This window comes from Aptenodytes patagonicus, chromosome 12 (assembly GCF_965638725.1).
Source record: "Aptenodytes patagonicus chromosome 12, bAptPat1.pri.cur, whole genome shotgun sequence".
NCBI classification, from domain to species: Eukaryota; Metazoa; Chordata; class Aves; order Sphenisciformes; family Spheniscidae; genus Aptenodytes; species Aptenodytes patagonicus.
Window position 1 is genome coordinate 23,479,125 of NC_134960.1, and position 11,954 is coordinate 23,491,078.

At 67.8% G+C, this 11,954-nt stretch overlaps 3 protein-coding genes across 3 annotated transcripts; 1 reads left to right on the forward strand and 2 right to left on the reverse strand.

Moving 5' to 3' along the window:
* Positions 1-855: 855 nt before the first annotated feature.
* Positions 856-3,178, forward strand: EIF4EBP3 (eukaryotic translation initiation factor 4E binding protein 3). Its single transcript, XM_076350088.1, has 3 exons — positions 856-975; positions 2,603-2,776; positions 2,958-3,178. The coding sequence occupies exons 1-3, from the start codon at positions 858-860 to the stop codon at positions 2,984-2,986; spliced, it is 321 nt and encodes a 106-aa protein (XP_076206203.1). The 5' UTR covers positions 856-857; the 3' UTR covers positions 2,987-3,178.
* An 843-nt stretch (positions 3,179-4,021) lies between these two features.
* Positions 4,022-5,977, reverse strand: SRA1 (steroid receptor RNA activator 1). Its single transcript, XM_076349835.1, has 5 exons — positions 5,906-5,977; positions 5,517-5,642; positions 4,822-5,051; positions 4,532-4,640; positions 4,022-4,424 (listed from the first exon to the last, which is right to left on the reverse strand). Exons 1-5 carry the CDS (start codon positions 5,928-5,930, stop codon positions 4,231-4,233), a joined length of 684 nt encoding a protein of 227 aa, XP_076205950.1. The 5' UTR covers positions 5,931-5,977; the 3' UTR covers positions 4,022-4,230.
* Positions 5,978-6,116: 139 nt separating this feature from the next.
* On the reverse strand, positions 6,117-11,142 carry APBB3 (amyloid beta precursor protein binding family B member 3). Its single transcript, XM_076349811.1, is given in 13 exon segments — positions 6,117-6,341; positions 6,855-7,196; positions 7,198-7,322; positions 7,505-7,588; positions 7,766-7,853; positions 7,940-8,054; positions 8,141-8,146; positions 8,265-8,391; positions 8,789-8,945; positions 9,130-9,187; positions 9,468-9,544; positions 9,845-10,035; positions 11,050-11,142. Coding segments are annotated over 13 exon segments (1,644 nt in total). The 5' UTR covers positions 11,099-11,142.
* Between the last annotated feature and the right edge of the window lie 812 nt (positions 11,143-11,954).

Consider the following 11,954-nt stretch of genomic DNA (forward strand, 5'->3'; position numbering starts at 1 on the left):
TGTTCCGGGGCTGGAAATAAGGGCTGAGTTGACAATGTGGCAACTGATGGTATCTTAATTTGCAGAAGTTAAATAGGTAGCTCGTAGGTAAATGCAGAGTTTCTTCACCTGACTCGCTGTGACCAGCTGCCTGGAAACAGATCTTAGGAAAGCAGAGACCACTTCCCACTAGAGAAAAACACAATGTATTCAATTCTAAGCTTCTTGTAACCCTTTAAATCTGGTAAGAGTTCCTCAAGTCCTTCCCATGAGGAAGAAGGGGATTTTTGCGTGCTGCTTAAGATGAACGTTCATTCTCTACCCAGGTGCAGAAGTTCTCCACTTTCTGCACTTGGACTATGCTTATTTCTGCTTTTGCTCAGCGGCGATGCAGTAACTACACTGAATGTTTGGTCCATTCCTCAAGCAGGTAACTACAGTGCACGTAGTGTCCAATCTAATGGACCGCTTTTGGTGGTCTCTCAGACCAGATGGAGACTTCTCCACCTTCTCCAGGCAAATCCTTACATGCAGCAGCAGAGTTTCCCCAGGAAAAGCATGAGGAAGGAGTACCGAAAACTCAAAGTGCACAAGCAATATTTGAGTACCGCAGGCAGATAAACCTCAGAAATGCTACTGGACAGTATTTCTCCTAGTATTTGAGGAAGAAATGCAAAAAACATTGAACTGCCGCTGCCCCCCTGATAGTGCAAACACCAAAGGAGAAACACTTGTGTTAATGATAATTGTATTGAAAACACATGGTGGTGGTGTGCAATAGGTGTTTGCTCTTGGGTGAGTTGCAAGGGAGGGGTGGGGTGGGGGAGGGGCCTTAGGCCCCTCCCCCACCCCACCCCCACCCTACCCGTGTGGGCTCCATGGCTGCAACGGGCACTGCCACCTCCTCCTGCCCCATCCCAGGGAGCCACCAGTTCCCCATCCCAGAGGGCTACAGCTCCACGCCGGGTGGCACCGTCTATTCCACCACGCCAGGGGGTAAGACCCAGCATGGGGATGGGGTTGTCCCTTGAACAGAACGGTAGCCTCAGCCGCTCCATCCCTGCCTAATTTAGGCAGCTCCTTTCTGAGTGGGTCCCTTCTTGGACTCTCCATGTTGCAGCTTGGTCCTTGGGGGCACGGGCACCTGCTCTGGGCACCAGATCCAGGCAGGCCCATGGGGTGGTGGCTTCCCTGGCAGCCCAGAGCTGGAGTGGAAAAGGGAACCCCAAAGCTTTGTAGGAAGATACTGCTAGAAGTTAGGGCCATCGTTGCCCCGTGGTACCGGGGTGAGCAGGCAGAGGCAGTGCCTGGTGTTTGCACCACTGGGGAGCGGGCTGCCAGCAGTGCCGCTGCGGTGGTGGATGCAGTGCTGGTCCCTTGGGGGTAGGTCACGCCTGGGCATGGCTGGCTGAAGCTGGGGGAGACACAGGGGGCTAGTGCAAGAAGTCTGCTCCCACCCGAGTTCACCAGCCCTGGGGGAAGGTACTGGGTGGCACGGCTCCCTCCAGGGGTACCCTAGGCCTGCCCTCTTGCCCCCCTTCCAACCCCCTGCCAAAGCCCCTGCTTCAGCTGTCAAGCAGGTCCTTTTCTTTGCTGTCTGTCCTCAGGGTGGGCTGTGCCCCGTCCCTGAGCTGTGCATGTTTCAGTTGAGCCGCAGGTGCCCACCCTGTGGGCGCTGGCTCCATTGTGCGTCTCCGATAAGCTTATCTGGGGCTGGGGAGCCAGGCCCGGTGCTGGCGGGGCCGCGGCAGGCGCGGGTTGTGTAACGTGTTTGTGGTGCTGGGAAGGGCCCGGCCCGCGCAGGAGCTCTGGGCTCGCTGGGCCATGCTCGCTGGCAGAGCCTGGCGGGGAACTGGTGCTTGGCTGCAGGGACAGCCGGGCAGGGGAAGGGGGGCCTGGACCTGGTGCAGGGCAGCAGACGTGGCACGCAGGCTGGCATGACCTCGGGGATCGCTGGCAGGCGCTTGGGGCGCGTGGGGAAGCAGCGTGTGCCCCGGGTGGGCACTGCCCTGGGGCTGCACACCCAGCAGGTTGGCACACTGGAGGTTCTCCCATCGAACCCAGCGCGTTGTCCTCGTGCAGGGCACAGCAGGGTGGCTCGCTGGCTGAGCTGATGGGAACAGGTCCCCGGGTACAGCTCCCCAGGGTGCCAACCGGGGGGCACCCAGCCTTTGCTGTTTGATAGCTGCAGGGAACCACCCCGAGCCAGCCGCCTCTGGGCAGGGTGCACTGGGGACCTGCCTGCTGCCTGGCCATCAGGCTTGGGCTGTGTGCCGAGTGCCCCAGGGCTGGCCCTGCCTTCCAGGCAGCACAGGGGTGGCTGCGGTGTCAGCTGCCACGGGGCACCCGTGTCAAGGCTGGGCACCCGTGTCAAGGCTGGACCCCCTGCGCTGTGCCCTGGCAGAGCTCCAGGAGCCTCAAGGGGAGGAACAATGTGGGGAAGAGCAGGACGGGTGTCACAGTCTGCCATGTGGGAAGCCCCACAGTGGCTACAGAGCCAGCCGTGTCCCTGAGCCGTGGCCAAGCGCTGGGTCCCACCCTGTGCTCCAGGCTCAGGCTGTGGTGCTCGGGGATGGGGGCGGCCAGGGGCCGGCAGTGCCTGACAGCCCCCTGCTTTTGGCAGGTACCCGCATCATCTACGACCGCAAGTTCCTGCTGGAGTGCAAGAATTCACCCGTGGCCAGGACCCCTCCCTGCTGCCTGCCCCAGATCCCCGGTGTCACATCCCTGGCCCAGTCCAGCCTCGTCAAGCTGGAGGAGCTCAAGGAGCGGAATGAGAGCGAAGAAGCCATGCCAGGTGAGCAGCCCAGGCAGGCAGCACCTGCCTATGCGCTGCCTTGGGGCATGGGGCTCCTGCCTGGCCGCAAGGGGAGATCCCCACTCAGCCCCAGTTCCAGCTCCTGCCCCCTTTGCCTGCATGTTTCTCCCAAGGTAGGCCCCTCCTAACCCTGGCTCTGTATCCCTCCGTACACTTGCAGATCAAGACCAGTTTGAGATGGACATCTGAGTTTCCAGCTCCCCGTCTCCAGGCCATGGCTGGGCCTGTTCCTGGGCCTCGTGGAGGTGCTGGCACCGTGACCAGCTGGCTGCAGCCCTCTCTGATGCTGGGGATGGACGTGTGACACCTCAGGCTCTAGCACAACTGGCTGGTGCAATTGCCTAGGAGCTCATGCTTGATCAATAAACACCATGAAACCCCTGTGTTGACCTGGTGCATCTCTGTTGGGGCTCAGCTGCGTCCTTAGGGCCCCGGGGAGGGGAGCTAAGAGGGGCTGAGCAGCACCGGGAGCCCTTTGAGGGTGCAGAGGATCTCTCCCTCCTGCACCAAGACCCTGCGGGCTGGGGGTGGTGAATGCAAGGCCTCAGGGTCTGCTCCCAGGCTTGGGGTGCCGCATGCAGCCTCTCCCAGCTGTGGCAGGGGCAGCTGGCGAGGCTGTCCTGCGAGAGCAGGAGGGAGCAGCACAGTGCAGTTTGCCTGCTGTCCAGGGTAAACGTTAACACCCTGGGCTTACCTGACCTGGTGGGTATCAATAGCACCGTGATGTTTCTCCCTGTCCCCGAGGCCACCCAGGTCTCTCGGGTCCCAGACTTGGGTCTGAGCTGTGTCAGGACGGGCAGGAGCCCAGATGGGAGCACGGGCTGTAGCTGCAGCACAAACCCAGGCTGTGCCAGGCTGCTCTGGGCTGGCAGCAGGTCGGCCTCCCCAGCCAGCCCAGAACTCCTCAGGGGCTGTCTCCTGCAGCAGAGCTGGGCCATGTGCCTGCTGCTGTGGGTCCCCCCAGTGCCAAAGGCAAGGCCAGAGGGGCCAGGCTTTGCCAACCCCTGCAGCAGGGAAATGCATCGCTGTCCGCTCGACCTGGGTGATGCTGGGGGTGCTACCAGGGGCATTCCTTCCCTTCACGTCTTGTGGGCTGGGAGCAGCCTGCCCGGGCGAGAGCCCCTTGGCCAAGCCAAGGCTGCCATGGCCTCGCCCAGCAGTCCCCTCTCCTGCTGCTCCTGTGAGAGAACCACGACCGTCCGGTGCCAGAACCCTGGGGCAGGCTGTGGCCAGGGGCAGGTTAGTGCCGTTTATTAAACGTCATGTAGTGAATCGCCGCTAAAATGTCACAATGATTAAAATCCCCTTTTCCTGGGTGAGGATTGGGAGGCAGAGGAGGTGCCCAGACCCCCTCGGGCAGTGGGGGCCCTTCTCCTGCCGGTGGCCCTGGACATGGGCTGCCCTGCTCACAGTCCGCAGCCCCGTCCCTGGCATCAGGGATCCTCCGGGCCAGGCCCGGCCTGGGCGCTGCCATCTGTCGCCACAGCCGGCTCCGCAGCAGGCAGGCTCCTTGTCTCGGCGATCAGGCGCTTGACGCCCACCAGCCACTGGCTCACCTCGTTCACGTGGTCCACCATGAGCGAGCGGTGGATCTCGTCAGCCGCATCCCAGCGCTGCTGCTGGAGCTCTGCCAGGAAAGGGGAACCCGTCAGTGGTGTGGGGTCAGCCTTCCCATGGGTGCCCCCTGCCCGACAGCCTGGCGCTGGCCTGGATGCAGCCCTCCTTGCCCCTCACCTTGCACCAGGAGGCTCATCCTCTTCCTCACCGGGGCTGACAGCTTCCCCTGAGCCCACGCATCCCCCAGCACTGTCAGCCGCCGCCCAATGTCGTCGCACACTTGTTTCTGGAAGCAGAGATGAGCTGGAGGGGGGACCCGCCCCCCACCAGCTCTGGGGAGTCCCCGGGGCAGGGGTGGCTCTCCTCGCCCCACGGGCATCCCGGGAACAGGCAGCCCCTGCCTGGCTGCCCCTCCTGCGCCCCTGCAGTGCGTGGGGCAGAGGCGGAGGAAGGGGCCGGGGCCTCACCTGCACCGTGGGGCGGCAGGCGTCGAGGGCCTCCCTCAGTGGGGCGAGGACCGCGTCGGCGGGCACGCCGCGTTCCTCCGGGCCACGCTCCTCCAGGCACGCCGCAGCGCTCGGCCTCCCACTCTCTGCCCGCGGGGCAGGGCTGACCGGCCCGAGGGGGGGCGGCCCCAGCGCTCGGGGGGGCAGCGCTCCGGAGGCAGCAGGGGCGCTGGCCGGGTCTGGAGGAGCACCTGCAGGGAAAGAGGCACCGGCGCGGAGCCCCATCAGCCCGGCCGCAGCCGCAGGGATGCCGGCCGGGCGCCCGGGGCCGCACGCTTGTCACCCTCATCGAACAGGCCCAGCAGGAGGGGGGGGGGGGTGTCTCAGGCCCCAGGGCCCCCTGCCCGCGCCGCCCCTCTGCCCGCACAGGGCGGGCGCTGCCGTGCCGGCATTGCCCGGCCGCTGCACGCCCAGGGCCGGCAGCAAGGGCAGGTGCCGCAGGCTCCGCTCTCCCGCAGCCACCGCGACGGAGCCGGGGGAGCCGGGCCCAACGCCCAGGCCGGGCTGCCTGCGGGAAGGGGGACCCGGACCGAGGCGAGGCGAGGCCCCTGCGGCGCCACCGGCCCGGGGGCTGCGCTGGGCCCCGGCTGCCCCGCAGCAGCCCCCGGCTGGGCAGGGGTGAAGCGGGGTGGGCCGGGAGCTTTGCGGGTGCTGACCTGGGGGGGCCCCCGCGGGCGGAGGGGGGGCCCGGCGGGTGAGCGGGGTTCGCCTGGGACCCCCGGCCTGCGCCTGCAGCCCGTAGGAGAACTGGGGGGGGTCGTTCCAGCCGCGCTCCTGGTTCCCTGCGGCAGCAAAGGGCACGGTGAGACCCCGTGGGGGACCAAGGGGACCCCCCCCCCCAAAACACCTCCCCCCCCCGCCCTTGGGATACCGCGCCCCTGCGCCAGGATGGGGCTCCCCCTCCCCAGACACAGCCTTCCCGGCCCGCCCCCCCCCCCCCCCCCCCGCCCCGGGACACGTCCCCCCGGGGCTTCCCCCCCCCCTCCGCCCCGTCCTCCCTCCCCGCCGGACCGGAAGTTCACCCCCACCGCCCGCGCCCCCTCACCCGGCTTCACGTAGAGCTCCGCCATCCCGCCACGTCACGCCCGGCCCCGCCCCTTCCGTCCGGCGGGGCGGGGCGGGGCGGGGCTGGAAGGGGCGGGGCTCCCCGTGAGCCCGCCCCGCCGGGGAGGCGGGGGACGGGGCGGGGGACGGGGGACGGGAACGGGGCCTCCGGCCCCGTTCCCGTCCCCCGTCCCCCGCCCCGTCCCGTCCCCCTATGGGGTGTGGAGGAGGGCTCGCCTGAGGCGGAAGGCCTCCAGGAAGGAGAAGAGGCCCCGCTTGCGGGCACCGGCCCCCGCCGCCCCTCCGCTGCCCCCGCTCGCCTTGGCCGCCCCGCTGGCGGCGTCCCCCGAGGCCGCCGGCCCGGCCCGGCCCCGGCGTGCGGCAGCCTTCGCCTTAGCCCCCGGTGCAGCGGCCACCAGGCACTTCTGGTACTGCACCTGCGGGGAGACGAGGGACGGAGCGTGGCCGTGGGGTGGGGGAACGACGGGGCGTCCCCGGGGGGGGGGGGGGGGGGGGGGGGTGACGCGCGACGTGGCATCGCCCGTGGGGTCAGAGACATCACGGTGTGGCTGTGGGGTCAGGCACCAGGGGACATCGCTGCGGGGTTGGACGCAACACGGCATCACCGTGGGGTCGGCCGCAACGTGGCTGTGGCCACGGGGTCACACACAGCACGGCATCGCCGTGGGGTCAGGGGCAACGTGGCGTGGACATGGGGTGGGGCACAACGCGGCATCACGGTGGGGCTGGACACAACCCAGCACGGCATGGCCGTGGGTTGGACACGGCACCGTGGGGTCAACTCCCTCCTGCCCCTGCTGCCCTCCCCAGGGTTGGGCGTCCCACCCAGGCCCCCCCGCTTTGCCCTCCCCCGTCCCCAGCCCTTGCCTCCTCCCCCCGGGTGTCCCCGGAGGGCTGGGAGGACTGGGGGATGCCCCACTCCCGCTCACCATGCAGGCTGCCTGCACCGCCTCCGAGATGGTGCTGGCGTCGGGCTCACACCAGAAGGCCGCGCACTGGAAGCGTCGCCCCGTGTCCACGATGAGTGCGAAGGTGTGGGCGTCCCGGCCCACCCCCAGGAAGGTCACGTACCGCACCTGGCACTCCCAGATGTGTGCTGCCTCCTCGTCCTCCTGCGGGGACCCTGTGGGCCCATCCACCCCTGGCCACACCCCAGGCAGCCCTGCCACCCCTGCCAGGTCCCCTCTGCTGGGGGGCCGGGCCCCCCATGGCGGTTGCCTGTCCCACCCCGGCGGCAGCAGGGTGCCCGCTTCGGCCGGAGCCCCCCGTCCCCCTCCCCACCTGCACGGGGTGCACCCTCATGGCCGTGTCGGATACGCGGATGAGGGAGGGCGTCCACCGCTCCCGCCCGGGGCCCCTTGTCAGCTTCTCGATGGCCTCGTTCAGCACATCCATCCCTGGGGAGCAGGTGACCCCATCCCATCGGCCCCTGCCCCAGCTGCGGGCACGGTGCAGGCAGGGTGCTGCCAGCCGGCCCCACAGGCAGGGACCGCCCAGCGCTGGGGCACGGCTGCTCAGCCGCCGCAGGGTGGGGGGTTCTCGGGCATCGCCCAGCGGTGGTGGGGCCAGCGGCGCTTACCCATGGCCCTGGGCACAGGCAGGCTGCCAATGTACAACGCCTCGTAGGTCTGCATCGACTGCCTCACCGCTTCCAGAATATCCACTGCCAGGACAGGAGAGGTGGGGGTGACCCCCCGTGTCCTCCCCGTGTTCCCCCCCATCCCCAAGGACCCTGGGGACACAGTCAGGCAGGCCAAAGGGCTCCGGCCGCTGGGCATCCCGCTGCCCGAGGGCAGACTGTGGGCTGGGGGAGCAGCCGGCAGCGTGGCAGGGTCGGTACCTTGCAGTGGCAGGTCCTCGGTGGAGACGGGCTCCAGCGTGGCGGCGCGTGGCAGCCCACTGCTTGCTGCAGCTCGCTCAGCCACGATCTGCAAGAGACGGGAGTCCCGGTGCCTCCCCTCACCCCCGAGACACCTGGGCCATGCCCACACCAGCCGGGGCCCCCGCATCCCACCTTGGAGCACATCTCGTGCAGGGCCTTGGCGATGCCCTTGGCAGGCACGTTGCAGTGGAAGACGTGACACTTGAGGACGCAGGTGTCCTTGTCACTGGCCACGAAGGCGAAGTCTCTGCAAGGCCACGAGCAAGCCAGTGAGACCCTGGTAGAGGCAGCCCCCCCATCCCCCTGCTGCCCCCTGGACCCATGCCCCCTTACCTGTCCCTGCAGCCATAGCAGCAGTCAGGGAGGGAGCAGAAGGGACAGGTTACTGCTGGGGTGCCTTCCCCTCCCAGCGGGCAGAGCCGCCCCCCAGCCCCGGCTCTGCCCCAGCCCCCGGCACCTGCCGTTGTTGCAGCCAACGCCCCAGACGCGGATGTTGAGGATGGGCTGGCAGTGGATGAGGCTGCGGTCAAGGGGGTCCACCAGGCTCATGGTGTCCTTCTTCAGGATCATCACCAGGTCCTGGCCTGCAGAAGGTCAGCGGCTCCCTCAGCCTGGCAGACAGCCTGGGCATCCCCAGTACCCAGCCCATGTGTAGGGACACCCCCGTCCCCCCAGCCTACTCAGACCCAAGAGTGGGGACAGCCAGACAGCCCTGCCCCACCCCTCCCCAGCCCTCCGCAGGTACCATTCCCGTGTGTGGGGACGGCCCACCCAGGGGCCACCCTGGCACTGTCCCCAAAGGGACAGCCCTGTCAGACCCACCTGCCCCACACTTGGGACCACCACATGGACGCCCTGTGTGGAGAGAGTTGACTCTGCCACTGGCACTGCTCCCTGCCCCACCCTAGGCACGGTCCCCATCGGTGGGGACTGCCAGCCTCAGCAGCAGTGGCCCCGGGGTGGGACCCTGCCTGGCAGCACCTTCCCAGGCTCTCACCTCGCCCCTGTTCTCCGCAGAGCCCTGGCCCTTGCTGTTGGAGAGCTGCTGGATGCAGTTGTTGACGGCGATGCTGCTCTTGCCAGGTGCCAGGTCCTCCTCAGGGATCTCCACCCAGCCCAGCGAGCGCACAGCAAAGCACTGAGCAGAGGCACATGGGGCTTCAGTGCCCGGCCAGCACAGCCACCCCCGTCCCGCACCCCTTGCTGTGCCAGCATGGTCACCCCTGCTCTTGCTCCTATCCCTGTCCCTGCCAGCTGCAGCCTGTCCCTTCCTCTGCCAGCCCCAGCCCACGATGCCGCAGTGAAGCCCCGGGATGCGGTACCTTGGAGCCGGGCTCTGCGCTGTGCTGGAAGTCATCTCCGTGCCAGGGCAGCGAAGTCCTGTGGAGGGACAGGGCGGTGAGGGCATGGCTCCCACTCGGCAGCACGGACCTGGGGCACGCAGGGAAGCACCAGGAAGCCCTGGCACCGGCAGACCTCCATGCCACCAGCTGGGAAACATCCCATGGAGGTGACCAGCGTGGTCCTGTTGGCTCCAGCGTGTGGGGCTGCTCTGGTGGGGGGCACCAGGGCCAGCACCCAGGCACCGGGGCCCAGCACCGAGCGGTGGTCAAGGGTCAATGGTGCCCCACAAGCCAGCAGAGAGCGTGGGCAGCCCTACCTCCGGGACAGCGAAGCCATGGGGCTGGGAATGGGCCTGTCCTTTGCCGAGTGCTTCGCTGTGAGGGCCTGGCAGTCCTGGGAGAGAAGAGGAAAGGGGTGAGGGCAGCAAGAGAGGCTGTCACGAGGCACCAGGTAGGAGCCTTCCAGGATAGCAGCGCCTCAGCTTCTGGGTATCTCATGTAGCCAGGATGGAGCCAACATGGGGCCTGCTGGAGCCTTTCAAGGGGCTTAACCCTGGCCAGGAACAGGCTGAGCAGGACTTTGGCCTGCTCCAAGGGGAGGCTGGACCAGCGATTCCCAGCGGGCCCTTCAGCAGGCTCCTGCCAAGGGGTGGGATCCAACGCCAGCCCTCACTGCCCTGCCCACATCCCCTACCATTCCCTGGAGTGTCTCCTCTCCATCAGCCTCCGGGCGCCCTCCTGGGCCGGTGGTGTGTGCAGGGTGCTGCCACTGCGTCGTGCCGGTTGGCACATGCCAATAGTAGGTGCCCAGAGAGTCACGGATTTTCCTCCAGCCTGGGGGGAGGTCGGGGTCTGTCTCCAGGCTCTGGTCGCTCCAGAGGTTGTCTGTGCAGAGGAAGAGTGTGAGGCAAGTCGGGGGGGAGGTCCCCCAGCTGCAGGGCACCTTGAGAAGCGAGCAGCTTCACCCAGCAGCGAAAGGGTCCTGCGGTGGCCTCTGGGTGCATGGCTGGGCACATGGCCCAGGAGAGAAGCATGGCGAGGGAAGGCTTGGTGTGATGCCAGAGAGGCTGCAGTAGTGGTGGACCCCAGGCAAGCGATCAGTGCAGACAGCTGCCTCATTGGCGCCCGGAGGGATGGGGTGACCCTGGCAGGGGCACAGAGAGTACAGGCAGCCTAGGCCTGCCAGGGAAGGCACCCTGCAGGGGTGCCCAGGCAGGGCCCGGGGCTGCCAGCACAGAGCTCCCCCCGCCAGCATGCGGTCCCCAGCCCTCTGCCAACACCCCAGGATGTCCGAGACCGGCTTCTTCCCTGCTTGGCCAGGGAAAGGGGTTGGGGACAGACCCCTGGGGTCTGGGAGGAGGAAAGCGCCCTTGGAGGGTTGCAGCTAGGAGGGGTAGATTAACCCCCTCCTCCCTGCACCGCAGGCCCTGGAGAGGTCACGGAAATGAGCCCGTGGTGCAGCAGAGCAGCGAGCTCTGCTCCTGGGAATGCAGTCCAAAATCCGCAGGGCTCGGCGCACCCCTCGTGGGTGCTCATCCCCCGGGGCCGTGCTGCCGGCGGGCCGGGCGCTGTGCAGCGGTCCACCGCTCCGCCGCCCGCGCCCCGCGGGACCCCCGACCCGCGGGAGGGTGGGGACGGGGGGCTGGGGGTGCCCCCCGCGACCTTGGGAGGGGCGGGGAGGCGGCGCGGGCCGTGCCGGGCGCCCCCAGCACAGGCCGCCGCGGGCCCGTTCAGCACCGCGGACAGCGCCGGGGCGCGGCCGCCGCTCCAGCCCGCGGGCACCGGCCCCGGCAGCGGCCCGGCCCCGGCCCCGGCCCCGGCCCCGACCCGCACCGGCCCCGGCCCCCGGCCCCCGGCCCCGGCCCCCGGAGCGCGGCCCCGCCCGCCGGCGCCGCTGACCGTCGCAGTTGACGAGGACGATGGCCAGCATGTAGTCCTTGCCCAGCATGGCCCCGGCGCCCGCCCCGGCGCGGCCCCCCCGGCCCGCCGCCTCCCCAGGCCCGGACCCAGCGGCGGCTGCGGCGGAGGGGCGGGGCGGGAGGGGCGGGGCGGGGCGGGCGGCGGGCGGGGCCGGTGGGGGCTGCCCGGGCGCGGGAAGGACCGAGGCGGGGGGCTGGGAGTGAGCCGGAGCCTTAGGGCGCGGGAGGGGACGTCTCGGCAGTGTCCGGGAAGGGGGGGGGAGGTTCGGGTGCCCGGCGGGGTTACCGGAGTCCGGAGGGGCGGTGAGGTCCTTCGGGTGTTTCGGTGCAGAAAATGGGACACTGGAGCGGGGAAGGAGCCTTTTGGGGCAGGAAAGGAGGTTTCTGAGTGCAGTAGCGGGTCCACGTCAGCCCCGTGTGCCCTCAGGTTCGTTTCCTTCCCCTCCACGCACCCTTAGGTTCCCTGCATTCCCCTCCCTTTCCCCATAGATCACCCTTATTCCTCTCCATCCACACTTGTTCCGTGTTCGTTCTCTTCCATGTGTGTTCAGGTCCTCCCATTTCCCTCCGCCTGCGGTCCAACCTCCTTCAGTCAGTACTGAAGACACCTGAATGTGCATGCTGGTCATCTTCCCCTTCTCACCAGAGGCCGAGCGCTTTGCATCTCCAGTTTGAGACTTCTGTTTTCCATGCTACCCATGCTCAGCTGACAATCCTGGTTGATGCTCAGTACCTGGGGACAGAAGCTCTGGAGACATTTGTTGTACACCTCAATTCCCCCACGGAGCCCCCCATGTGCTGCTAGGGACAAAGTCCTTCCAAGCTACAGGTGCCTGATGACATATTCCAAGATGGTTTGCTACCCATGGCGTGTCCAGGCAGTCC

What these genes read in the sequence shown, in the direction of transcription:
- SRA1 (XM_076349835.1), bottom strand. Translation starts at nt 5,930, where the DNA reads ATGGCGGAGCTCTACGTGAAGCCGG. An exon ending in GCCCGCGGGGGCCCCCCCAG is followed by an intron (nt 5,052 to 5,516) that starts GTCAGCACCCGC and finishes CTTTCCCTGCAG; the next exon opens with GTGCTCCTCCAGACCCGGCC. An exon ending in GATGAGCCTCCTGGTGCAAG is followed by an intron (nt 4,425 to 4,531) that starts GTGAGGGGCAAG and finishes CTTTCCTGGCAG; the next exon opens with AGCTCCAGCAGCAGCGCTGG.
- EIF4EBP3 (XM_076350088.1), top strand. Translation starts at nt 858, where the DNA reads ATGGCTGCAACGGGCACTGCCACCTCCTCCTGCCCCATCCCAGGGAGC. An exon ending in CTATTCCACCACGCCAGGGG is followed by an intron (nt 976 to 2,602) that starts GTAAGACCCAGC and finishes TGCTTTTGGCAG; the next exon opens with GTACCCGCATCATCTACGAC. An exon ending in GAGCGAAGAAGCCATGCCAG is followed by an intron (nt 2,777 to 2,957) that starts GTGAGCAGCCCA and finishes GTACACTTGCAG; the next exon opens with ATCAAGACCAGTTTGAGATG.